Source organism: Dermacentor variabilis, chromosome 9 (assembly GCF_050947875.1).
Source record: "Dermacentor variabilis isolate Ectoservices chromosome 9, ASM5094787v1, whole genome shotgun sequence".
NCBI lineage: Eukaryota > Metazoa > Arthropoda > Arachnida > Ixodida > Ixodidae > Dermacentor > Dermacentor variabilis.
The window spans coordinates 9,503,897-9,530,391 of NC_134576.1; the positions used below are offsets into that span (position 1 = coordinate 9,503,897).

The 26,495-nt window shown below is 47.2% G+C and overlaps 1 protein-coding gene across 4 annotated transcripts in view; it reads left to right on the top strand.

Annotated features, from left to right (window-relative positions):
* LOC142558606 (uncharacterized) overlaps positions 1-24,780 on the top strand; it is a 163,475-nt gene extending 138,695 nt beyond the window's left edge. Inside the window, exons 9-11 of one of the 4 annotated variants that reach the window (XM_075670763.1) lie at positions 17,996-18,085; positions 22,614-22,719; positions 24,645-24,780. In XM_075670763.1, the coding sequence (XP_075526878.1) occupies positions 17,996-18,085; positions 22,614-22,719; positions 24,645-24,663 (215 nt within the window). In that variant the 3' untranslated portion in view covers positions 24,664-24,780. Of the gene's footprint in view, positions 1-17,995; positions 18,086-22,613; positions 22,760-24,644 lie in introns of all 4 variants that reach the window. The other 3 variants (XM_075670765.1, XM_075670764.1, XM_075670766.1) reach the window with 3 other exon arrangements.
* Positions 24,781-26,495: the final 1,715 nt, after the last annotated feature.

Sequence of the window (26,495 nt, forward strand, 5' to 3'; positions counted from 1 at the left end):
AACCGGTGAATCTTATACGTTGTTCATCGAGGATGTGCTTGCTCTTTGTCGACGCGTGAACACGGCTATGACCGAATCAGACAGGGTTCGCCACATCCTCAAAGGCATCGGAGCTATTGCTTTCAATGCTTTAGCCATCCAGAACCCCGCTACCGTCGCTGATATCGTCGCTACTTGCCAGCGCCTTGACGAACTTGAATCAGTACGGTTGCAGCCAGACATCACTGTGAACACTACTGCCGACGACCCTACTTTACGAGCGATGATACGCGCAATATTTCGAGAAGAGCTACAGTATCTTGGCTTAGCCGCAGGGCCTATGCCTTCTCATGCCTCCGATACCAATTTGCGAGACGTTATCAAGGAGGAATTGGCGTCCATGGCTGGTGCAGCGTACACGGACCCTCTAACCCCTAGGGCCCCATCCACGTATGCACAAGTAGCCGCAGCTACTCCAGTCATCGTTCCACCAATGCCTCCAAAACCAACACCGGCCTACATGGCTTCCATGACTACCAACACACCTACCCAAACCAGCTATCCGCAGTGGCGTCCTCCTCGTCCCATCTGCTACTACTGCGGCTATTGTGGCCACATAGCACGCTTTTGCCGCAAGTGCCAGCAAGACAAGCGTCACGGATATGACGTATACGAACGGGATGACTTTTCGCCCGGAGCTACTTTCCAACGTCTAGGGAGCTTCCATGACCAACGCTGTCCTTATGGTCCACCGCGCGGACGCTCTCCATCGCCTACTGTAGCATCCGAGATGGCTCAGGCGTACCGTCCTGCGAGATGCCGCTCGCCGTCACCCCTTCGCCGCTCTACATCCCCACTGAGACCTGCTCCTCAATTCGCCGAGCGTCGTCCGTAAAACTAAATTATGCAGCTTTTGGAAGAAAAGCTGCATCAAACGACAGGACAGAAATTCCTCCATCGCGTCCGTGCAATGTGATATTGGTTGTAATAGAAGGTGTACAAGTAGAAGCTTTAATTAGACACTGGTGCTAGTGTTTCAGTCATTCACTGTGAATTGTGTTTGCGACTTCGGAAAGTTACGACCCCCTATGATGGACCTACGCTACTCGCTGCTCAAGGGGCTGCCATTCGACCTATCGCCATGTGCACAGCTCGTATTTCCATCGATGGACTTCTGCATTACGTACAATTTGCAGTGCTAAGTTCGTGTGCCCAGCAGCTCACATTGGGATGGGATTTTCTTTCTACGGCAACCGCCTCGATCTGCTGTGGGCAACGCGTTCTCCACATGACCGACACGACCTATTCACTTCATGCAGATGACGCACCACTTCACTTTCTTGCTGCAGAAGGTACCGCGCTACCTCCTCGCCATCAAAGCATTGTGACTATCACGTCTGATGTGATTGACTGCGGCGACGTGCTCGTATTACCATCTGCACGCTGTCTCGCACGAGGGATTGCCTTTGCATCAGGGCTGGTTAGGTTTGATCATGGCTCTGCACTTCTCTACGCTACAAACCCGACATCCGAAAAAATTCTCATCCCTAAAGGCACTACATTGGCTTCCGCCACCGAATCGGAGTCTATATCTGTTGTTTCCTTTAAACCAGCTTCCTCTGAAGTTCCTTGTACCGGACGGGCCACGTCTCCAGCTCTTGCAGCTGCCATCAGTTCCGACCTGACACCTTCGCAGTCACAATTGGTTGCTTTGCTCCAAAAACATGAAGCTTCGTTTGACGCGCATTCAGCTTCGTTGGGAAAGACTTCGATTATGATGCATCGGATAGAGACAGATGGTACACCCATCGTGCGCCGTAGACCACATCGCGTATTGCTAGCCGAGAGGAAAGTAATTAACGAGAACGTCACCGACATGCTCCAACGGAATATAATACGCCGTTCTGCTAGCCCTTGGTCTTTCCCCGTTGTTTTGGTTTGGAAAAAAGACGGCTCTGTTCGATTTTGTGTCGACTACCGAGCACTTAACAAGATCACACGCAAGGATGTATACGCTATGCCGCGAATAGACGATGCCTTGGATTCCCTGCAGGGTGCCGAGTACTTCTCCAGCATCGATCTGCGTTCCGGCTACTGGCAGATACCTATGCATGAGGACGATGAAGAGAAAACAGCGTTTTCAACGCCAGATGGACTCTACGAGTTTAATGTCATGCCATTCGGCCTCTGCAATGCACCCGCAACGTTCGAGCACATGATTGACACCATTCTTCATGGCCTGAAGTGGAAGACTTGCCTGTGCTATCTGGATGATATTGTTGTTTTCTCGTCAACGTTCTCTCAGCACCTGCAACGTCTGGATGAAGTTCTCACATGCCTTGCCAACGCTGGACTTCAGCTAAACACCAAGAAATGCCATTTTGCGAGCAAGACAATCAAGGTACTAGGTCACATTGTGAGCAAAGATGGCATTCGTCCTGATCCTGACAAGGTTTCGGCAGTTCAGCACTTCCCTCGTCCCGAAAAGACCAAAGATTTGCGCAGTTTCCTAGGCCTCGCCTCCTATTTTCGCCGATTCATACGAGGCTCCGCCTCAATAGCGTCACCTCTGCACAAATTACTGGGTTCTAATATTCCCTTTGTGTGGTCTCCCGAATGTGAATCTGCGTTCGCCCATCTGAAGCGTGCTCTCACATCTGAACCAGTACTACGCCATTTTGATGAAGCTGCTCCTACCCTCCTGCATACGGATGCTAGTGGTCACGGCATTGGTGGCATTCTCCTACAGCGAGATGACACTTTAGGGGAGAGTGTCGTTGCATATGCAAGTCGCGTTCTGACAAACGCCGAAAAGAATTACACTATCACGGAGCAGGAATGCCTAGCTATCGTTTGGTCTGTACAGAAGTTTCGACCTTATCTTCATGGCCACCATTTCACCATCGTTACAGACCATCATGCATTATGCTGGCTTTCAACGCTGAAGAACTTGTCTGGACGACTTGGTCGGTGGATCCTTCGTCTACAAGAATATGACTTTACTATTGCCTACAAGTGTGGAAAAAAACACCAGGATGCAGACGCGCTTTCTCGCTGTCCACTTCCTACGACACCATGCAATGACCTCCCACTACCATCCGTGACAAGCTTTCGCACGACCCCTTTTCACATGCTTTCTTGTTGGCCACTGTAGACGAGATGCCTAAACACGACAACAGATTCTTCCAATCTCATCAATTTGCGGACTCTTACTGTCGGCGCATCATAGACCACCTTCAAGGTGCTTCGCACCCGCCTAACGCCCGCCTTCGTTGACAGCCGGCGCAATTTAAGATTGACAACCGCGTCCTGTACCGTCATGTCTATCACCCTGACGGTCAACGCTGGGTTCCTGTCCTGCCACGCTCTCTATGTGCTCATGTCTTGTAGGCTTTTCACGACGACATGACTGCTGGTCAACTTGGTTTCCAGAACACCTATGACCGCATCAAAGGTCGCTTCTACTGGTCTGGATTGTCCGCCAGTGTAGCGAGGTATGTCGCTTCCTGCGCCCTATGTCAGTGTAGAAAGCTCCCTACATCAGCTCCAAGCAGACAACTGCAACCGGTTCCTTGTCCGTCGCAACCATTTGAAATCGTTGGCATTGACCTGTATGGTCCTCTTCCTGTGACTCTCACCGGTAAACGATGGATTGTGACAGCCGTTAATCACTTGACACGCTACGCCGAAACAACTTGTGTGAGTTCTGCCTCAGCCTCTGAAGTTGCTGCATTCATACTTCAATCCTTAATACTTCGTCACGGTGCTCCTCGCGTCCCCCTGATCGACCGTGGAAAAGCATTCCTCTCGCAACTACTAGACGAAGTACTCAGAGCCTCCGGAACCACCCACAAGACTACCTCCAGTTACCATCCGCAAATTAATGGCCTCACAGAGCGATTCATCGCATGCTGTCAGACATGCTAGCCATGTACATCGAACCGGATCACAGAAACTGGGACGCAATTTTGCCATTCGTGACTTTTGCGTATAATACCGCCGTTCAACTCACAACCGGTTACTTTCCATTCTACCTTGTCTATGGTCGTTCGCCCAGTTCCTGTCTTGACGTCTCTTTCTTCGTGCCAACTGTCAATAAATATCCATCCTCCTGTGAAGAATATGTGTCCTGCATTCTGCATTGTCACCAGCTCGCCCGCATCAACACCGAAGCACGGCAACAGGACCGCAAGCAGCATTACGACGCCTCTCATCGCGTCGTGTGCTTCTGCCCTGGCGACGAAGTGCTACTCTGGACACCAGTTCGTACTCCTGGCTTGTGTGACAAATTTCAACTTCGGTCCATCGGCCCCTACAAAGTCTTGGAGCAGACTTCTCCGGTTAACTATCGCGTGGTACCAGTTATTGTTCCAAATGACCGCCGCTGCTGCGCCGCTGAGGTTGTCCACATTTCCCGTATGAAGCCTTTCACGAGGCGTTCGCCGCCCCTTTGAATTGCGGCCAGGATGGCCGCTCTCGCGCGAGGGGACATTAGTGTGGCCATTTATAAGCTATTCTTTGTCATCTGTAGATGATCATCATCATGTGGGGTTCATATGGGGTTCTTCTTCATCGTCGCTTGTGGGGCTGGCGCTCGAGTGTGATCCGTGCTGTAGGCATGATCAGTTCGCCGCATCTTTGACTTGGAATAAACGTAGTGACAACTGCTACGTCACATATGTACCAAATGATATTAATTCAACTGTATCACCGGAAGTACACTTGCACTAATTTACTGCAAATTTATCGCAGTGTATCATCCATGCAGACACAGCCAAAATGATTTATTTTTTATACTGTGCTCCGTGTTAGGAAATTTATCAACGTGGCAAAATAACAAGAGCTTTGTTTGAATTGCCTTTGAAGAGGAGTAATATTATTATGATTTTCCACTTTGAAAAAAAGAAAAATGACTACAGCAATCTGTTTTACACGCCTTGCGCCCAAAGAAATTGAAAGTTGAAAATGGGTATCAGTGTTTTTTGACTCACCACTGCACACACCCAGAGGCTGCAAGGTTAATCTGCTTTCTTGGGTAGTTTCCAGACAGACTGTGCTCGGTTCCAGCGACAAGTTTTCACGCTAGCTAGTACAGTTTTTTCAAGCAACCCATCATTACGCGGCCAGAGGCGGCAGATCACTGATGACGGAAGCCGTGTATGTGGCCATTACGCCAGCGAAGCTGATAAAATTCACCGTCCTTAAACACATGCGCCTGGTAGCGGCTATCGAATGTCGGACGCACAAACTGGCTTACTAGATACTTACAAACTAGATAATATTGTTGTCTAATTAAAACGAACCTGCGTGATGCTGCACAAAGGAAACGGCCACCCCGTTTGCAAATTTGGCTGCCGTGCAATTTGAATCAATAAACGGCACGGACTGCAATCGATACCAGTGGGCTGCTCAGGCTGCTGCTTATCACTCGTCAGTGAGGTCTTAAAACCTTTATTCAAGTAATAAAGCACAGGTTTTAATAACATAGGTTGTCTGTTTATTTTGCAAGAAATTGCGTGTCCACTATGTTTGACGGTTATGATATGTACATTTATAGATCGAATAGGATGAACGGACGTACGTACGGACGGACGGACAAGCGGGCGGGCGGGCGGGGCTCAACTCTTTGAATCGGGCGGTGGTGGCGCGTGCCACCTAGGCTTGATTGGTACTATATGCATGCATACCTATGTATTTACTCCTTTACTTTTGCGTTGATATTATCCATCAATCAAATAGCCTCCGTTTAGTGATTTCTACCTGTTCAAAGTCTATTTTACTTTCACTGTCTTTAAAACCCAAAGCTTTGAGTAGTTCCCCGTTACATTCAACTGCAGGGTGAAATTCTTTACATGCAAGTATCAGGTGTTCAGCCGTTTCCTCCTCCTCTCCACATGCCCCGCACAACAAATCTTTCTCCTGGTATCTGGCTTGGTACGTTTTAGTTCTCAGTACACCTGCCCTGGCCTCAAACAACAATGAGCTTCCCTTAGAGTTATCGTAAATATTTTCTTTTGCTATTTCTTGCTTAAACGTCGTGTATGTCTCTAATGCTGTTTGGTTTGCATCTCTGTTTTCCACATACACCTCTCTGTCTCCTTAACCTTTTTCTTGACGGATGATTCCTTACCTGTCCCCCCACTGCTGCTCAAGTATTTGCTTGACAATTTTCTAGTTCGCTTCCTCCACCTTGCGTCAACATTCCTCGTCTATAAGTAACTGAAAACCTTCCCAGCCCACCGCATTTCCCCCATTTTTCTCAATCACTCCCCAAATGCTATCTTGATACTAGCCTCTCTGCCCTCGAAACAAGACCATCCCAGATCCCCCTGCACCCCAAGATTTTGTGTCTTGCCATGTGCTCCCAAGCGAGCCTACCCACACCATGTTGCCTAGTTTCCAACTGTTGCCGGGTCTCTGCTCTCATACATAGAACTGCATTGGCAAAAGTTGGGCCTGGAACCATTACCCCCTTCTATATCCCTCGTACTACCTCGTACCTGTTGTAGTTCCACAGTGCCATACTCTTCATAATCGCTGCACTTCTGTTACCTTTAGTCGTTACATATTTTTCGTACTCTGTCAGATACTCAATGCCATTATTTATCCACACCCCAAGGTACTTGTATTTATCGACTATCTCCAGCGTGGCCTCCTGTATCTTATGCTCACCGCAAATGTTATCGTTAAAAAGTATGACTGCTGATTTTTCTTTGCTAAACTTCAAGCCTAATCTGGGGTCTCCTTTTGTACCACATATGTCCATCAATCCCTGCAGATATTCTGTACTGTCAGCCATTAATACAAGATCATCCGCATACATCAGTCCTGGTAATGAATGTTCAATAAATTTTCCTTGTTTGAAAACTGATGGGAATTGAAACCGAGTCCGCTTTGCTGTATTTTGGCCTCTAATCCTTGTAGGTACAGCATAAACGACAGAGGTGACAATAGACACACCTGCCTAAGCCCCCGCTGAATCATTGCAGGCTCCAAAACCTGCATTTCCCATTGTATAATCACCCGGTTACATTTTTATATATCGTTTAAGGAATTGGTTACTCCTTCTTGCACTCCTAAAGTCTCCAGAATGCCCCACAAGCCCTCTTGAAGTACACTGTCATAGGCTCCCTTGATATCCACAAAACCAGCCATAGGGGTCTGTGTTCCTTTTCAGCTATTTCAATGCACTGTGCCAGTGAGAGCAGATCGTCTTCTAGCCTCCTATGCTTCCAGAACCCATTTTGTAGCTCTCCAAGTACCCCCTCGTTCTCTACCCATGCCTGCAGTCTGTCCTTTATAATCTGCATAACCACCTAAACCACTGAGGTCATTGTTATAGGCCGGTAGTTATTTGTCAGCTTTGTCGACCTTTCCCTTACATATCATTCTCATCCTACTTAGCCTCCATTTGTCAGGTACTTTACCATACATTAGCAGTTTGCTCACCACCTCCCTTAATGCTTTCTTAGATTTCGGGCCGAATTTCTTTATTAACATAATTGGAATGCCATCGGGGCCTGCCGATGTGCTACTTGGTACCCTCTTCTCGGCCCTTTCCCACTCTCTTTGTCCAAGCGAAAGCAGTGGGTTGACCGGGCTATCCCTCTCCGACATACTGCATCTACCGTTTCTCTGTTCTGTAAATTTTTCCCTCATCACAGTTCCTATATGCTCCATTGCCTCCTCTCCTTCTAACCGAGTACCTTGGGCTGTTACTATATACCTCTGCTCTAGGCTTGTCCTATTACCCAAGGAGTTCAGATGTTGCCAGAATTTTCTAGGTGCCTGTTTATCTTTTTTATTGCTTATTTCTGACAGCCATTGCGACCCTTTTGCTTATATTTAGCTGCGTTGAGCGCCCCTAGCAGAAAATATACAAATTAAATTATGCGACTAAATCGCAATAGCTCCACTTGCGCGCGGGTTTCTAGGTGTTCATTGCGCTTAATGCGGCTGTATCCCGCTTTTTGAAGAAACCACTATCTTAGCTAGACATTCTAATGAATGCACCAGACTTAGCATTGAAGCAGCAGCGATTGCCGATGGTGACTCAGTTAGCAAGCCATCAATTGCATTAACAGACAAAGAACTGGTTTTTCTGAGGTAGCACATACGCTCTCGTTCATCTTAGGCCATGAATTTTGAATGCACACTCACGTCGGGTTGATGCTTTGTAGGGGGCACTTTTGTCTTGGTGTCTCAGTACATATATGTTTGTTTCTCAAAATAAAAATCAGTTGGAAGTCAGCGCTTGTCTTCATCGTCCTTTTTTGTCCCTTGTCTATGTATGCGCTGTAAGTGACGATTGATATCATGGAATACCAACTAGCCCGTACCCAAACCTTGCTTCTTTAATTTAGCTAGTTTTAATTGTTTGGATGATATGAATTTAGGCTAATACAAATATTTTTCATGACCCCGTGAGATTCGTATCATCGAGATTCCACTGTACTCTATTTACTCTCTATTTACTCAAGTCAAATGTGGCCTCAATTGTAACGTGCACATGCTTTCTGCGACAAAATATAAAAACAACAAAAAAGGTTTCAATTGTAACACGTACCTGTTCTCTGGGACCAAAAAAATATAAATAAATAAAAGGTCTCTTACCGTATTGGGCACCTCATGCTTTCATGCAGAAATACAAATTTCTCTCATTTGCAAAAGCAAAGTGTTACTCTCAGTGCACTAAAGTTGTGATGGATAAAAATGTCGTACTTTTGCCACTTTTGTCCGAAAGACGAAGCATTAATTGTGCTAGCAAATTAGTAGACAGCTATAGAAAGTAACGATAGTAGCTTTATTGGGCGCATAAACTTGTAAACATTCGCTTACTAGCTAAATTAACAAACATGGTGTCACACGTGCACAAGCAGACATGAACACATCTCACCCGACGAACGCACAAACTCGCCTTCAAGATGCTGGAGCAAAGAGGAGTGGCAGTAGCACCGAGCAGACTGACCTTCGTGCTTGCTTCTCTCTTTCAGTGCAAACTGAGTAGCGAGAACATAGCACGCACGAAGCTCCCCCCCTCCCCCCTTTCAACCTAGACTCTGTACTCATTGCAGATCAGTTTAAAGATGAGGCCTGTGTGGCCACGCCATACACAGCAGCTGCCAGAGCAGAACGCATTTCTATTTGCGCCAGTCCCGCATGAAAGTTTTGGGAACTCCGAACGCTCGTGATGGTAGCTTGATTTCCATCTGTCTCCACACATATGATCACTTTCTTATTAGATGAGGCATTGTCATCAACTCGTTCTGTTTTTGCAGTTGACATGTGCATGCTGATAGAGCAAATGCAGAAAACTGGAAGACAGACGGTAGACTAACCTGAGCACATATACTATAACATGTGGACGAAACCATGGCTGTTAAGCTCGAATTGTGTACGAGGCAGCCATTTTTTAAATGCCGATGGCAATATGTCAAAGCAGATTTAGGGTCGCACTAAATCGTAACGCACGCGCAATTTTTGAATCCCTTTTATCAGAAAAAATGTACTCGTTAGATTGGAGTAAATAACGGTATGTATGCACAGTCGAACCTCGGTATATCGAACACTGTGGTGATCGCGAAATAGTTTGATGTAGCCATAATTCGATACATAAGATCAAGAAACACGTCAAAAACTTCTGCAAATCAATCAATGAACCAAAGGTGTGCGTTAGGTTGTGCCACATGCAGCTGGCTTAGGCCTTGCCGGGAGTGTGCGGTCGATTGTACCGCACGCATTTAGCGTAGGCCGTGCCGACTTCGTAAGCCGCACGAAATCGGCGCGGACTTGGCCAATCGTGCACTACCAACAACGATCCCCAATCGTGCCCCAATTATGGCGTAGTAAATACTCATTAGAAACTTGACACAAAGTATTTATTTTGTTGAAAGTACTCCAGCAGTGTAGCATGTTTTTTATAGGAAGCCATGTGCTTAAACTCGGAGTCCTCAACATAGTCTAAACGATCCACAAGCAATAGGCTGATGCCCTCTATTACACCACAGTAATGGCGTAGAAAGAAGGGCCAAAGCAGCTACAGCCTCAGTTGAATTTGCGAGCAAGGCAACATAACCACTCACTGTATCAACCTTGGCAGCGTCTTCGTTTGGCCGCTACTTCTGCTGCAATCTCTGCCTCCGTCAATCAAAGCGTTTTGAGACACTGTCACTAACAGAGTATTAACTGGCGCCTGCCAAGGTGTCTCTCAGTGAGCCCAGTGAGCACTCGCTGTCACGTGCTTTTGCGGATGCAAAGCGCCAATTCTCGTGAGGCGCGGCAGGCGCAGAGTGCGGCACCGAGGAGTCAGTGCAGCAAATGCAATGTGTCATTGACGTTGTCGAACTATCCAAGCTGCCGTGTGCATACAACACTGCGTTCAAATAGTGCCCTCGACGTGATCGATGTGTGCAGCTATACTGCGCAGCAGTCGGGAACGCCAATCGCGCCACTGCCATCTGCGGGAGTGATGCGGGAAAGTTCACTGCCTTTAACAGAGTGCACATGGTCTGGTGTGGCGGTGTTCGATATATCCATTTTACGTATGACCCTGTTCAGAATAAAAAATAAAAGAATGCATGCCATTTTCCAGGTGATATAAAAATATTCGATATACACAATAATTCGATATATCCGTGTTCGATATATCGAGGTTTGACTGTATATATGACGGTTGTCTGCTCCGTGCCACTGTCGGTTACAATTCGCTCATTGAAGGGGCAAGACATTTGTCGAGTGAGCTCCTGAACAAAACTTTGCAATGTGGTGAATGCAGTATACCGTATTTAAGCACATAATGACCGCACTTTCTTCTTTAAAAAAATATGGACGCAAATTCAGGGGTGCAATCATGACGCAGCGAAATTTTCCGCGAAAATAATCTTTTTTTTTTCATCCTGCATTTGCTGCGGGATTACAACAGGTCAGCAAACGGGAGGCTGCCACTGTAACAGTGCGGGACACCAAAACAAAAATGGCGGCTGGCAGACCAGGCCGAATGCGCCGAACGTGATTTTTTGTTCTTCTCATAAGTACATTACATGCATCGAAACAGTTCCGTAAATAATAATATCATTAATATTGGGAAGTTTGTGGCAATAACATAGCCATGTCCACTTTGAAAGGAGAGAAACAGAGATGGGCGCGCTTAGCTGCCAGTGACATAGAAACACAAGGCGGGCATGCTGCGAAAACTGCGGCAGTTGTCTTCACTAATTTCCTAATACGGCATGTTTCCGCTAAGGGTGGGCGAATATCTTAGCTGTGTTATCAGTGTCGGTGTATGAATAGGGTACACGTCTAACGTATCAGTGTAAATGTGGCTGCTATCGTTGCCGCTCGCAATTTGTTGCGTGCTCACGAGTGCACACGAGAGGAATCGAAAGGCGCCTTTTTTGTTGTTGTTGACCACAACCGTTATAAAGCCTACAAATAATAAAGCCAAGGCAAGTTTGATTGTAGCTTTTTTTTCATAGAAGTGCTGAAAGTGATGAAAGGAATGAAATGAGGCATCTGCTTAAGAATGTTTGGTGTGTGCAGACCGCTTGGTATGTCTTGAAGAATTGTTCACGTAGCATTTCACAGCATTCGACAGATAAGCGATTGTAAGCGCGATTGCCATTAGCTAGACTAGGCACACAACATATCGCTGCTGCAAGCTTGGGGTGCGATCATTACATGGGAAAGGAAAAAAAATTAATTTCGACGACAGAATTCAGGAGCGTCATTACGCGAGTGCGATCATTATGCAAGTAAATGCGATAATTAATGAATCTGAGACTTCAAGGGTCTCCACTAAATCGCCACAGGATTGCCACTGAATTTTTTTCTGGTTTACATGGGATCTAGCGGCCAGAAAACATGATACAATTGCACTTTGGTGATGTGCTGAATGTTGGTGCTGGAAAATTCTATTTTTCAGGGACATAATAACCGACAACAGAGAAGCTTGACTGTGTTGGTTGTTTTTTGTGTTCTTGATTGTGAGCGTTGTTGCCGGCAAATCATAGAAACCAAGACTGTATCAACAAAGTTCTCTTGTACCTATATTTGGGTTGTATGACATTCCAGAATAATTGGTCTTGCTCACTTACATTTGAGTATGTGCAACAGAATTTATGTTTACGGGATTAGTAAATGAGGCTTTTTCACTATAGAATCTGTAACAACCTTTAAAAATTTTTGGATACAGTAGGTATGCTGAGCTGTGTGGAAACTTGATAACAGTGGTAAATGGGTTTAGAACAGTCACTGCCAAAAAAGCATAGTAACATTGTTACGCGAAGAACGAGTCAGTAATACGAGCAACTATTTACAGGTTATATTTACAACAGCAGTTGCAGCGCTGACCGGTTAGATTCACAGCGCGAGTACAGTTCGTTCTTTTTCCTCTTTTCTCGAGTGATGGCGCCCGCGTGCCTCATTCAAACAATCAAATATCACACGTGTGTAGCATGATGCCCCGGCGGCAGAAGCGATGTCCCGGAGCATCTAAATGTCATCACTGGGAGGGCGATACTGCTTCAGTCATATAACGTGCACAATATCACTGGACTGGGAAGCAGATGGGACGTCAGGGGCGATCTCGTAGGTGACGGGAGCCACAGCACGAAGCACTCGGTATGGGCCTGTGTAACGAGACAGCAGTTTTTCTGACAGGCCGACCTGACGCGACGGAGATTATAGAAGCACCAGAGAACCAGGCGGGAAGTGCACGTCTCGGTGTCATCGGTCGTACAAACGCCTTTGACTCTCTTGGGATTTCAGAAGGCGGTCACGAGCAATGTCCCTTGCGTGGGCACAGCGGGCGATGGCGTCAAGTGCATATTCACTGGACGGTGCTGCGTGAACAGGGAGGGTTGTGTCGAGGGGCAGTGCTGGTTCTTGGTCGAACAGAAGGAAGAATGGCGAATAACTGGCTGTGTCATGGTGCGAGGAATTATAAGCAAATGTGACAAAGGGTAGAGCGAGGTCCCAGTCAGTGTGGTGTGAAGAGACATATTTCGCGAGCATGTCTGTGAGAGTACGATTGAGACGTTCCTTGATGCCATTTGTTTGCGGATTGTATGCGTGAATAGCTTGTGCCTCATGGCACAGGACTGCAGGATGTCCATGATAACTTCTGATAGGAATGTCTGGCCATGGTCTGTGAGAAGCCCCATGTTATAAAATCACGTCGCGTAGAAGAAAATCGACAACATCTGTGGCGTAGCTTGTTGAAAGTGCTCGTTTGATGGCATAGTGCGTGGCATAATCCGTGGCCACAGTGGTCCACCTGTTCCCAGAGGTAGAAAGAGGAAAAGGGCCAAGTAAGTCCAAACCAAACCGAAAGAATGGTTCCGGAGGAATGTCGAGTGGTTGAAGGTACCCCGCAAGGAATGTCGATGGTGTCTTGCGTCGCTGGCATTTCTCACACGCAGCTACGTATCTTCGAACGGAGCGAGCAAGCCCTGGCCAAAATAAGCATCGGCGGATCCAGTCGTAGGTACGTGACACACCCAGGTGACCGGCAGTGGGGAGGTCGTGAAGTTCATAGAGAACAGCCGAGTGAAGGTGTTTAGGGATCACAAGGAGTAATGCAGGGCCGTCGGGGTGAACGTTGTGGTGGTAGAGTACGCCATCTTGAAGTGTGAATAAGCGAAGGGAACTGTCGGCAAGTAACGATTCCAGGCGGCCAATGATGATACGCAAGGACGGTCACGGTGCTGCTCGTCAGCTACATGGAGCAGTGGAAAAACAGAGAGAACACAGGCGTCGGTGTCAGTATCAGACTTAGAGGTCGCGTCTTCGAGTGGGTAGCGAGAGAGGTAATATGCGTCCTGGTGTTGGCATCCCGACTTGTAAGTCACTGTGTAGGGATATCCTTGAAGTCGGAGGGCTCAACGACCGAGCCGGACAGTAGGATCCTTTAGCGACGATTCTCTGTGATTACTGAGAAGGGCTTGCCGTATAAGCATGGGCGGAACTTTGAAACAGCCCAGATGAGAGCAAGACATTCGCGTCTGGTAATCGAATAGTTGCGCTCTGTAGTTGTCAGGAGCCGGCTAACGTCGGCTATAACGCGGTTGTGTCCATGTTGGCGTTGCTATAAGACAGCGCCGATCCCATAACCACTGGCATTGGTTCGGACGTCTGTAGGTGCGGACGGGTCAAAGTGGGCCAAGACCGGTGGATTGGTGAGAATTGTGGTAAGGCATGAAAATGTGGCAGCCTGAAGGGAACCCCACGTCAAAGGCACGTCTTTCTTCAGAAGTTCAGTGAGTGGTCAAGCGATTGTTGCGAAGTCTTTCACGTACCGTCAGAAATAAGAACAGAGCCCCACAAACTACCGGACATCTTGGAAACACTGAAGTACAGGAAAAGCAGTTACTGCTCGAACCTTCTTCGGGTTGGGTTGTGCTCCGGAAGCATTGATTAGATGGCCTAGCACTGCAATCTGTCGGCGTCCGAAGTGGCACTTGATAAGTTTAATTGGAGGCCAGCCTTGCGGAAGACGTCAAGGATAGCTGCGACGCGTTCAAGGGCGTCTCAAATGTAGGAGAAAACACAAGGACATCGTCGAGGTAACAAAGCCAAGTTGACCTTTTGAAACCTTGAAGCAGAGAGTCAATCATCCGTTCGAACATGGCGGGAGCATTGCATAAACCGAACGGCATAACCTTGAATTGGTAGAGGGCATCTGGAGGGACGAAAGTGGTCTTTTCTTGGTGTTGCTCATTGACGGAAATCTGCCAATAACTAGATCGAAGGTCGATGGACGAAAAGTATTTGGCACCGTAAGACAATCAAGAGCGTCGTCGATTCGGGGTAAAGGGTAAACGTCCTTTTTACTGATCCGGTTGAGGTGGCGTTAAGCAACGCAGAAACGCCACGAGCCATCTTTCTTTTTGATGAGCACAACCGGCAACGCCCGAGGACTCGACGAGGGCTCAACAATGCCTCTGGCGAGCATCTTGTTTACTTCCTGCTGAATACCTTGCCGCTCTGCTGTGGACATACGATATGGTCGGCGGTGAATGGGAACTGCATCACCAGTGCTTATTCGATGCTTCACAAGGGACGTCTGACCAAGTGGTCGATTGTCAGTGTCAAATATGTCACTGTAGGAAAGCAAAAGGCGATATAGGTTGGCTGCTTGGTCAGGTGCGAGGTCAGGAGCCACCATGGGACGTAATGGGCCATCAAGGTTCAAGGCATCCTGCGGGTAATCAGGAGGATCTGAAGACGTGTCGACTGCAAAAGCAGGGACGTGGCCGTCTGTCACTGACCGGAGCGTGGCCACCGTTATGCCTTCAGGTAACACTTGCTTCGTCAAGCCAAAATTGATAATGGGGAGACACATGCCATTAGTGGCAATGGTTACGATGGAGTGTGGCATAGAGATGTCGCGCTCCAGGAGGACATCACGAATGGGTGCGACGACATAGTCGCCATCAGGCATGTTTGTCGTTGAGGCCAATTCGAAGAAGGTTTGGGCTTTTGGAGGTAGGCGAAGAAATGCTGTAGTGCAGAGGGTGTTCGGTTGTTCGGTGCAAACGTCTGAAAGAAGAGGAACCTCGAGGTACAGCGTACCGGTAGAACAGTCGATGAGGCCAGAATACATCGTCAGAAAGTCGGGCCTGAAGATTAGGTCATGACGGCAACTGGTCAGCATGGTGAACAGGACTGTAACTTGGCGGCCAGCAATTCCTATGTGAGCAGTGCACACACCCCTCATGGCAACAGTGGCGCCATTGGCGATGCGTACGGCTCAAGTGATGGCAGATGTAAGAACTTTTTTGAGGCGATGACATAGGTTAGCGCTCATTATGGACGCTTGGGCTCCAGTATCAATTAATGCCGTCAACGGAACACCATCTACGTGTACTTCAATTAGGTTCATGTTGGTGAGGAGCGTCAATAGAGGATTTGGACAGGACGAACGTGAGGCAGCACTACCTCCAAGAGCTGCATGGCCTAGTTTTACATCCGGGGTGGTCCATAATTGGTTGGCAACGAATAGTGGTGCGGCTGGGGTGATGGGGACTGGCGGCGCTGAGGTGACGGCATGCGAGCAGGACGACTGACATTGACGGATACGTCAGAGGTAGGAGACATATGGCGAGGCGAGTAACGGCGTGGGTCGGCATATGGGCGGGAGGATGGGGAAAAGGAGCTTGAATATGACGATGTCCAGGAGGTGCGGCAGTGGCAAGCGACGTGGCCAATGCGGAGGCAACGGAAGCAAATGGGCTTGTTGTCCGGAGTTCTCTACTTGGCAGGGTTGCGGTATTCGGGAGGAGAATACAGATCGCCATGAGGCGGAGCAGTCGGCACCGGTCGGGCATCAGGTCGGAAGATGGAGCAGGCAGCAGGAAAACCTAGGTTTGCAAATTCTTGCCGTACAACTGCCTGAATGAGGGAGATCGCTGGGGCTGGTTGGTCAATGGTGGGTTCAAGTGGGCATGAATGGAGCGGCACAGGACTTGTAGCCTCGAGTTCGCGGCGAACAATACGTATGACGTGTTCATTAAAAGCTGATGAAGCGGTAAGGTCAACACAAGACGACGTCGCAGTCGTGTTAGAGAGTCGGGAGAACTGTGGAATGATGCGGCGGCTTTTGGTGAGCTCAAAGCGGCGGCATTCCTTGACAATGACGTCGATGGTGGACGCATTGTTGAAGGCCAACAAGTTGAAGGCATCGTCCACGATCCCTTTAAGTACATGGCCGACTTTGTCAACCTCGGCCATTTTCTCGTCGACTTTCCGGCAAAGAGCGACCACATCTTGTATGTACGAGACTTACAATTCAATAGAAGACTGAACTCGGGTAGCAAGCTCTTTTCTAGCAGCCAGCTGCCGACCGGTGAGATTTCCAAAGAGGTCGATGAGCTTCTCCTTGAAAGCATTCCAGTTAGAGATCTCATCCTCGTGTGTCTGGAACCAGACACGAGGAGTTCCGCCCAAGTAGAATAGGACATTGGTTAGCATAATGGTAGGGTCCCAGCGGTTGGTTTGGCTAACACGCTCATACAGGTTGAGCCAGTCCTCAACGTCGACATTATCTTGGCTGGAGAATATGCCAGTATCGTGGGGATTGGTAACTGTAACGTTTGTTGTTGTAGGGGTCGCAGGAGTAGAAGGAGACGAGGTGTCGTCACCGGGAGCCATGGCGGAAAGCAGGACGGTGCGGCCGCTGTGGAGCTTTATGGCGAGGATGGGGAATGGCACCCTCCACCACAATGTTATGCGAAGGACGAGTCAGTAAGATGAGCAACTATTTACAGGTTATATTTACAGTAGCAGTTGCTGCGCTGACCGGTTAAATTCACAGCGCGAACTCAGTTCGTTCTTCCTCCTGTTTTCTCGAGTGATGGCGCCCACGCGCCTTGTTCAAACAATCAAATATCATACGCGTGTAGCAATATGTACAATGCAAGCTTGCACAGATGTCAAGATAGTTTCATAATCCCTGAAGACATTTTCATAAGACAAAACCGTAATCAATGTAAGTGAAGCTCCGGTAAACTGGCAAGATGAAATGGCACATCTTGGTAAGAGATGCACTGAGGACTTTAGTGATGAATATGCCCCACAGCTGTCAGCCAAGGCAGTGGGAAAACTTGACACAGCACCACGACCGGCCACAGCATCTAAACCTGTGGGTTGAACGGAAACTTTGCAACTGTCACATGCACATGCTCTTGTGAGCATGTGCTTCAAGATGTCTCAAGCAGTTACTTGGTGTGAGAGAAGTGTGCATTCATTTGTGGCCTTACAGTTAGAGCATTGAGCTGTTGTGTTGAGATACCAAGTCTCGATACCACTATCGAATGCGTAGTTTTTTTATCTGCTGTGCGTGGACTATTAGGCAAGTCTACAGCTGCGAGCAACCATGGTCAGCAAAGTGCGGGAGGGCTCACCAAGAGAGCTTCATATTAAAATGGAATTCTTTGCTCATGAACGAAGATTGCTTTCATATTTTTTAATGGCTCACGGAATTTTCTTTATAAATTCACTCTTGTATTTTTCCTGGCAGGAAATGTGACGCTCAGCTTGTCTGCACCCTGTAAAGTGACTGCAGATGCACCTGTGGTGAAGTTGGACTTTGATGGCTTATCGCAAGAAGGTGTGTATTCTTTTCCATCTCCAGTAGACTGTGGGTAAATCGTTCTCAATGGAATTGAGATATAGAAGTGGGCGCAGTTCTATGTGTTGTGAGTTGGCATTCGACTACAGACACAGAGATAGCAGTTATATGATTTAAATGAAACCATTCAATACAACTGGGTGTCCAGATCTGGTGACTTTCCTCCAAATGTCATCCTTGGGGAGTTCCATCAAGCAGTGCTAGACATCGCTAGTGTTAACTTCAGTTAAAGCAAACCGAAATGGTTAGTTACTTCCTCAAGTTGAAGCACCAAACTTTGGTGCAGTACTGTTACTACAACGTGATGAAAAGAATAAAAAATGACGGCAGTCACTCTTTCAAACCATAACTCACTGTGTTGTAGCTCAACGGCCTGAGAGAGGAGATGTGAAAAAGAATGGAAAAGGATGCACAACTTCAGGTTACCTTAAGTTGCCTTTATTGTACACAAGTGCGCAAGTTCACAACAAACTCAAAACACATAAACGTGTAGTATGTGTGTCAAATACTTTTCAGAAAGGTTGATTTATTACGTTTGCCGCTTGGTGACATGTCCATCATTGATTGTAGTTATATAACGTGGTCCAGCTATGTTCTGTTCACAATTGGAAGTGCCCTATTTACCCTATACTAATGCACCTGTGAATCTAATGTGCACCCAATTATTGTGGGCTTAAAGTAAGAAAATGAAGGGGCAGCTGAATGTAACATGCTGCTGATTTAGAAAAAAATACAGCATGCCACCCACATTCGGGATCAGAAAAATTGTGATGTCCAGAATTTACCTTCACAGGCGAGAGTCATGTTTGATGAGCATTTCATTATGAAAACAACACATTGTCATCACCATTTGTGCTTCCTTGGCCACAGATACCAAGCACACGGTTGCGGTGTTTTCGAGCAATCACTTTTAGAGGTACTTCAGCCAATTTTGTGATAGACTGCTTCAGACTTGTCGAAGTATGCCTCCGACAGCATTGCTGGCACTGTGTGCGTGCAGATAGTGATCTTGGCACAACACCAGACACAGTGGAGCTGATTACGCCAACACATTCGGTGCTGAATTGTGTGAAATCTCGTGAAAGTGATAGTATCTCCGAAAGTTAATGGCCAAAAATAATGTTCTAGATTGTAATCGAGGAAAAAATTAACCAGTAGCAACCTGCTAAAAAAAGTGGGCTGTCGCCATTTTGTGATGGCCATGACGCTGTGTTTGACAGCTTTAATGGTTGGCTGTCACCAATTACACAAATGCGGTATGTGTAATTGATGCTGTGATGATGCTGTGTTTGACAGCTCTAATGGTTGGCTGTCACCAATTACACAAATGCGGTATGTATAATTGATGCTGTGATGATGTTGTGTTTGACAGCTCTAGTGGTTGGCTGTCACCAATTACACAAATGCGGTATGTGTAATTGATGCTGTGATGATGCTGTGTTTGACAGCTCTAATGGCTGGCTGTCACCAGGTACACAAATGGGGTATGTGTAATTGATGCTGTGATAATGCTGTGTTTGACAGCTGTAATGGTTGGCTGTCACCAATTACACAAATGGGGTATGTGTAATTGATGCTGTGATGATGCTGTGTATGACAGCTCTAATGGTTGGCTGTTACCAATTCCACAAACTCGGTTTCGGTGTTGTATACGATTGTAAAGCGCAGACAATTTCCAGACCCATTTTCTCTGAAAGAAGGTGCGCTTTAGGTTCAGGTAAATACGGTAATCACGTCGTCATGACAACAAACGAGTTCACGTGCACATAGCTGTTCTGGCCATAAATACAGTCAAACCTCAACATAACGAACCTCAATTTATCGAAATTCGTGATGTAACGAAGTATTTTAATTTCCCAATGTTAGTTCTAAAGAAAACTGTTTTTTTTGCAATTGAATGAAGTAATTTCGTGGCATGCTTTCAATTTATTGAAGTTATTGGCCATTCCAAGCATGCACTTGGAGCCTGTATGGCTAATAAATCTGGGAAAAGAAAAACTATGAAAATGGTCGCTGAGGCAAAAGTTATTTCAAACGTCCTTCCACATGAAAAGTTTGAGCTGCAAGAATGGCGTCTTAAGCACGCGCACCTGTACCTGGTAGGCAGGAAACTTCGATGGGCAGGCACACTGCAGTACCATTTTTGGCAAACAACTTGAGGAGGCCATGCGGCGCATGGCAGCTCGCAGCGCTCAGAGAAACATGAGAGCTGGCGGTTCCTTCTGGTGCAGCTAGTCTAGTGTTGGCAGTCGCATAATCTCAAGTTTCTGAGACATGGTGCGAAGCGGTCATTTGTGTTGTGAAAGCAAGTTTGTGGTCATTGAACTCTGTTAATGTTAGCCTGCGCACGCATGCCACCACTAAAGCTACAAACCTTACTTCGTGTAGTCTCTTTGCTATTGTCACAGTTTCGTCGCAGTCACAGTTTCGCCAGAAGTGCTTCGCATTTCTGGCGAAACTGTGACTTTTTTTAGTGTGCATATCTTAGGCACTCGTTCCTGCAGCAAGCATCAGCGTCGTACTCATAACCGAGTGAACCCGCACAGCGAAGGATGAAAGCGAAGGCAGAGCGCAGCTCGATATGAAAAACGGCGATAGTGAAGGGAGTGTGAGGAGGAAAACTGAGGGGGAGGGTATGGCAAAAGCATGAGAAGAAAAGCATAGTGCCACACAAGGCAGGCTCTGCGGCGATGACTGCGACGTGATGGCACCTCAGTAGCGCACCGTCTGTTCACCGATAACATGCGTCGAGCGCATCCACTGATACCATATACGGGAACAAAACGCTGCATGAGCGGAGGTCTGTCTGTGGCGGCTGCTGTGAATCACGCATCACTCACGCGCAGCCTCTCATGATTTCCAGATGGGTGAGGCACCACACTTTGCCCTGTTTGCAGCCAGCATGCTGCACGAGACAGATTGTCTGTGCCAGCCAATATATCATGACATAAAAATACATGTAGAGGTGCACTCAAAGTTCGCATTAAGAGTATCATTATCATCGGTGAATTTTTTGTTGCCTAGGAAAAATATCTGTATCTTTTTATGCTTTTGTTTTTAATTTGTGGGCACCAGCTACGAGCACTAAGCGTCTATAGTGTCCAAGATCTACAGTGCCGTGCAATACAACACACGCAAATCTTGGACGCTGTGAGCCACATCGAAGCATTGCTCTCTGTGTGATCTGCACCGCGCTCACTGGCACTCATAACTGCGCTATTATGGGCCGCCCTTTTAGCTATTTGTTTAGAAGTGCTTACTAACGTGATAACATCTACCAAGAATGCTCTGGGAAGTTGTGAGATTGTTTTTACTGCGGAAGCTTTAAAACCTCAAACTAACGAACTTTGCAATTCGACCAAGTTTTTTTTGCTGCAAATACAACTTCGTTATATTGAGGTTTGACTGTATATTACTTCTTAGCAGTCAATACAGCAGTGATGATGCTTATGTTGATATGATACCGATAAATGTAATAGTTCAGACGAGTAGATAGCATTGTACTTTTCTCTCGGAAGAGTGTAGCCAACTGGGCCATGGCGTCACCACCAAATTGTGAGCGTTGAAGCCAGCGATGGTCCACCAGGAACTTCTTGTGTTTCTTGCTGCAGCGCATGGGACAGTCTTAAACCAGAAACATACCAGACAGCAAGGAGGTCAAGGCAAGTTTCATGACATGTAGAAGTCAGCAGCCCCTCAGAGAAGCCATATTGCCTTCTCCACAAGGACATTAATAATGTAGGAGAGGGGTGGCATGCCTGTGTGAAAACAGAGGCACTGACCGAATAAAAGCACTAGCAGGTTAAAAAGAGCAGTGACACTTTGGCTCCCACGAGAGAGCCGAAACATCTTCTCTTTGTGCTTTCATTTCGTCCCTGTTTTTATACAAGTGTGCTGTGTTTATCCCTGACCAAACGAGCTTTCGTCAAACCCAATGTTTTATAGGAAAGTGGTGTTTCAACTTTCCCTTTAAAATAATTTGGGATGTGAAGCCTTACACTTCCACTCATAGCCTCCACCAGGCGCTCGGGTCTATGGCCGGCTTTGTTGCCGGCAAAAAATCTTGGAACCTCATCCACGTTGCTCTTAAACCTCCGTGGCCACCATCTGGCTTCTCACCCGTACACTCTGCTTCCTCTGTGCACCACTGTGGAGGATGTTAATCGGCCCAGACATTTTGTTCTTGTGAGGCAGGTGTGTGTTATCTTTGTCTTCACCTGGATTTTGTCATAACCCTTGCGACCTCTACGCTGATGTTGTATTTGCCTCGATGCACTCCACACACAGCATTCACACGCCTCTCTGATCAAGCCATATAGGCGCATAACGGGGCCTTTGGGATCGGTGGTTGTAGTTCTCATGGAGGCCATGTTTATTGCATCTGTGGGCAACTCGTTGATTGCTTACTACTGTTTTTCTCTTGCTTGGTGATATTTTCCTATGGTGTGCTTCTGTATAGTTCATGCATCTGTATTTTGAACTTTCATTTCTTTCTATTCTGTTGCAGTTGTTCACTCCCCTCTTGAACCTCAGATCACCGCCAGAAGTCGCTCTGGGAGTGTGATCATAAAGAAGCAAGACTGGATCACTTCGCTCAACCTTGGAGGAGGAGGGTAAAAGAGGCACGGGTGCTACCCAAGTGTGTCGACTGAGGTTAAAATACATTGGCGGGCTAGTTGGTTAGAATCCATGGTAGAGTGTATAAGCGCGACTGGACGAGAACGTAGAAAGAAACAGATACACAGACACAGCGCTTCACTTTCAACTATAGATTTTATTTTCGCACGCATGGATAAATATGTACCGTGCGAGCGGAAACAAACGTAACAGCAAAAAAGAACATTGAGTAGTGCATTTCGATGAACCAAACGCGTGTGCAAGGCAAAGGAAAACACGTACTGCAATGGTCACAGAGATAAACCGAGGAATCGTATCTCCTTTTTCGATAGTGACACCGAAGGCATACTTACGCACTTTTGCGCTAATTTTGCAATCTCATAGGCCTGTACAATCTCCCTCGTCATCCTGCTATGAGCCTTATACAGAATCGAAGTGCTTTCAAACATGGGCTTGCAGGAACAATCTCGGCAGTGAATACCCAAATGACCCGAGATTACCCTAGTGACGTTATATCGATGCTCTTTTAATCTCTCGTTGAAGCCTCTGCCGGTTTAACCAATATACGTTCTTCCGCATGAAAGTGGGATGGCATAGACAACGTTATGAGTACAGGTTACAAATTGTTTGCGATGTTGGGTTGAACATGCGTGCCTTCTGTTATTCTCTGTGTTAACCTGTTTGCATAGTTTCTGTAGACGCTCAGGGGCAGAGAAAACCACGTCTACCCCCGATTTTGCTGCTATTCTTCTGAGATTATGTGAAATGCAATGAATGTATGGTACCACAGTAACTTTCTTTGCTCTAGCATTGGCACTGCTTCCATTCGGCGCGTTTTTGCGCTTCTTGCTTAAGCCCTCCGCGACAGACGTTTGCATACGCATCGGGTAACCAGAATCTGCCAGGCGCTTGGCCTGCTCTCTGAAACTGGCTTCCATTTCGTGTTCACACGACTTCATCATAGAATTGTTGAAACACGATGTTACTACTACGCATTTGACAAGTTATGAATGAGCAGAATGAAACGGTAGGACTGGCTTATTGCCTCTCGGCTGGTAACTCCAGCATGTCATTTGTAGATAAAAGTACAATCCCAACTCTAAAAACCTTATAAAATTGCCTATGGGGACTTCATGTGTCAAAGACAAAGGGGACAACACTTTAGTGAATGAAGTTACGGTTCTTGAAACCAATGAATCAAAATTGTCTGATTTGTTATTTAAAATGATTAGAAAATCGTCAACGAATCTGAACACTTTCGCGACATCGGTGTCATTTTTCAAGCATTCATCAAGAACCTGGTCGCGGTTTGCTAGATACAAGTCACTTAAGCAGGGAGCAATAGGGTAATCTCGGGTCAATCAAACGTCACTAGGGTAATCTCGGGTCATTTGGGTATTCACTGCCGAGATTGTTCCTGCAAGCCCATGTTTGAAAGCACTTCGATTCTGTATCAGGTTCATAGCAGGATGACGAGGGAGATGTAGAGGCCTACGAGATTGCAAAATTAGAGCAAAAGTACGTAAACATGCCTTCGGTGTCACTATCGGAAAAGGAGATACGATTCCTCGGTTTATCTTTGTGACCATTGCGGTACATGTGTTCCCTTGCCTTGCACACGTGTTCGGTTCATCGAAATGCACCACTCAATGTTCTTTTTTGCTGTTACGTTTGTTTCCGCTCACACGGTATATATTTATCCATGCGTGCGAAAATAAAATCTATAGTTGAAAGTGAAGCGGTGTGTCTGTGTATCTGTTTCTTTCTACGTCCTCGTCCAGTCGCGCTTATACACTCTACCGTCGACTGAGGTGTTTGCACTGTTATCATGAGAGCCACGCATGTCGTGTTGCTCAATTTATCAGTCTGGTTTTTCCACTGAGAAAGCAAGCTAAAAACATCTGCTTTCTGTTTCTTTCAGAGGCTGTGGCAATAAATAGTGATGAAGGAAATGGTACCAGTGCAAGAACTAAGAATAAAATTTCGATTGTCCTTACAGTGAAATAAAAGCAGGCCATTGAACAATATTATTACGGGGATGTTGGGAGTATAGAAGATTATATTTACAATATGTATACAAAATGAGTAAGTAGTTAAAATGGCTGACGAGTAACAACACGCAGCAGCCAGCGTCTCGTGATCTTCTTCCCCTCTCTCTTCTTTCACCCCTCCATAACAGGACCCCCGGGTGGTGAAGCGCCGTCTCGGCGCATGGTAGGCGAAGAACTGCAAGCGAAGCATAGTTTCAGCCGCGAAACGTGCATACCGTCAACAGGTGGCGGACTTGAGGATGGATCAAACTGTAACGGCGCGATCTCGTAATTGACGTCATTAACTTGACGTAGGACTTCATAAGGCCCTCTGTAGCGAGAGAGAAGCTCCTGGGAGAGGCCAACCCGACGACATGGTGACCAAAGCAGCACCCAAGCACTTGGGGTGAACTGAACATCGTGATGGCACCGGTCGTAACACTCCTTTTGCAGATGCCGCGAGGCTAATAAATGATATAGGGCGATTTGACAGGCCATGTGAGCGCGATCGATGTCTTCGCGAGCGTACTCTGGCAACGCGGGGCACAGATCATAGGATGGTGTCAAAGGGCAATGTGGGGTCGCGACCATGCAGAAGAAAAAAGGGTGAATATCCTGCGGTGTCATGTCGGGCGAGTTATGCGCGAATGTCACGTAGGCCAACGTGGCGTCCCAGTCGCGGTGATGGTTGGAAACGTACATTGACAGCATCTCTGTGAGTGTTCGGTTGAGACGTTCGGTAAGACCGTTTGTTTGTGGGTGGTAGGCAGTGGACAGCTTGTGCTCAGTGGCACAAGAGCAGAGGAGGTTGTCCACTACTCGAGACAAGAACGAGTGGCCGCGATCTGTAAGTAACTGTCGAGGTGCACCGTGCTGGAGAATGACGTCGTGAAGGAGAAAATCGGTGACGTCTGTTGCGCAACTAGTCGGCAACGCCTTTGTTATCGTGTAGCGTGTCGTGTAATCAGTAGCGACGGCGATCCACTTATTCCCTCTAGTCATCGTCAGAAAAGGGCCAAGCAGGTCAAGGCCTACATGAAAGAACCGTTCATAGGGAACTTCAGCTGGATAGAGTTGTCTGACAGGTGGCAGGGGAGGTTTCTTCTGGCACTGACACAATTCGCAAGTTGTGACATAATGACGCACAGAGCGGTTGAGACCTGGCCAGAAGAACCAGCGTTGTACCCAAAACTCCAAGGTGTCCCGCCGTCGGTGCATTGAAATTGTTCGAGAACGACGGATCGCAGATGACGAGGAAGGACAAGGAGCAACTCAGGGCCGTCAGGGTTGATACTGCGGCGGTAGAGGATGCCGTCATACAGCACGAACATGCGACACGCACCGTCGGTGCTGCCAGATTGCACTCCGGCGATGATGGACTGTAAGGATGCGTCACATTGTTGTTCAGCGCGTATGTCGGTCATGTCAGTCAAAGCCATCACGCAGGTCACCGGATGATGCGCAACAGGATCAGGGGATCCACGGGATGGCGCGAGAGGCAGTCAGCGTCCTTGTGCAGACGTCCAGACGTAAAGTTCATAACAGGTGAAAATTCCTGGAGCGGCAAAGCCCAGCGACCAAGCCGTCCTGTGGGGTCCTGGAGGGAAGACTGCCAGCGGAGGGCGTGGTGGTCTGTAACAACCGAAAACATGCGGCCGTACGAATATGGCCGGAACTTGGCAACAGCCCAAACTAAAACGAAGCACTCTCGCTCGGTGATGGAGTAATTTCTCTCGGCAGCT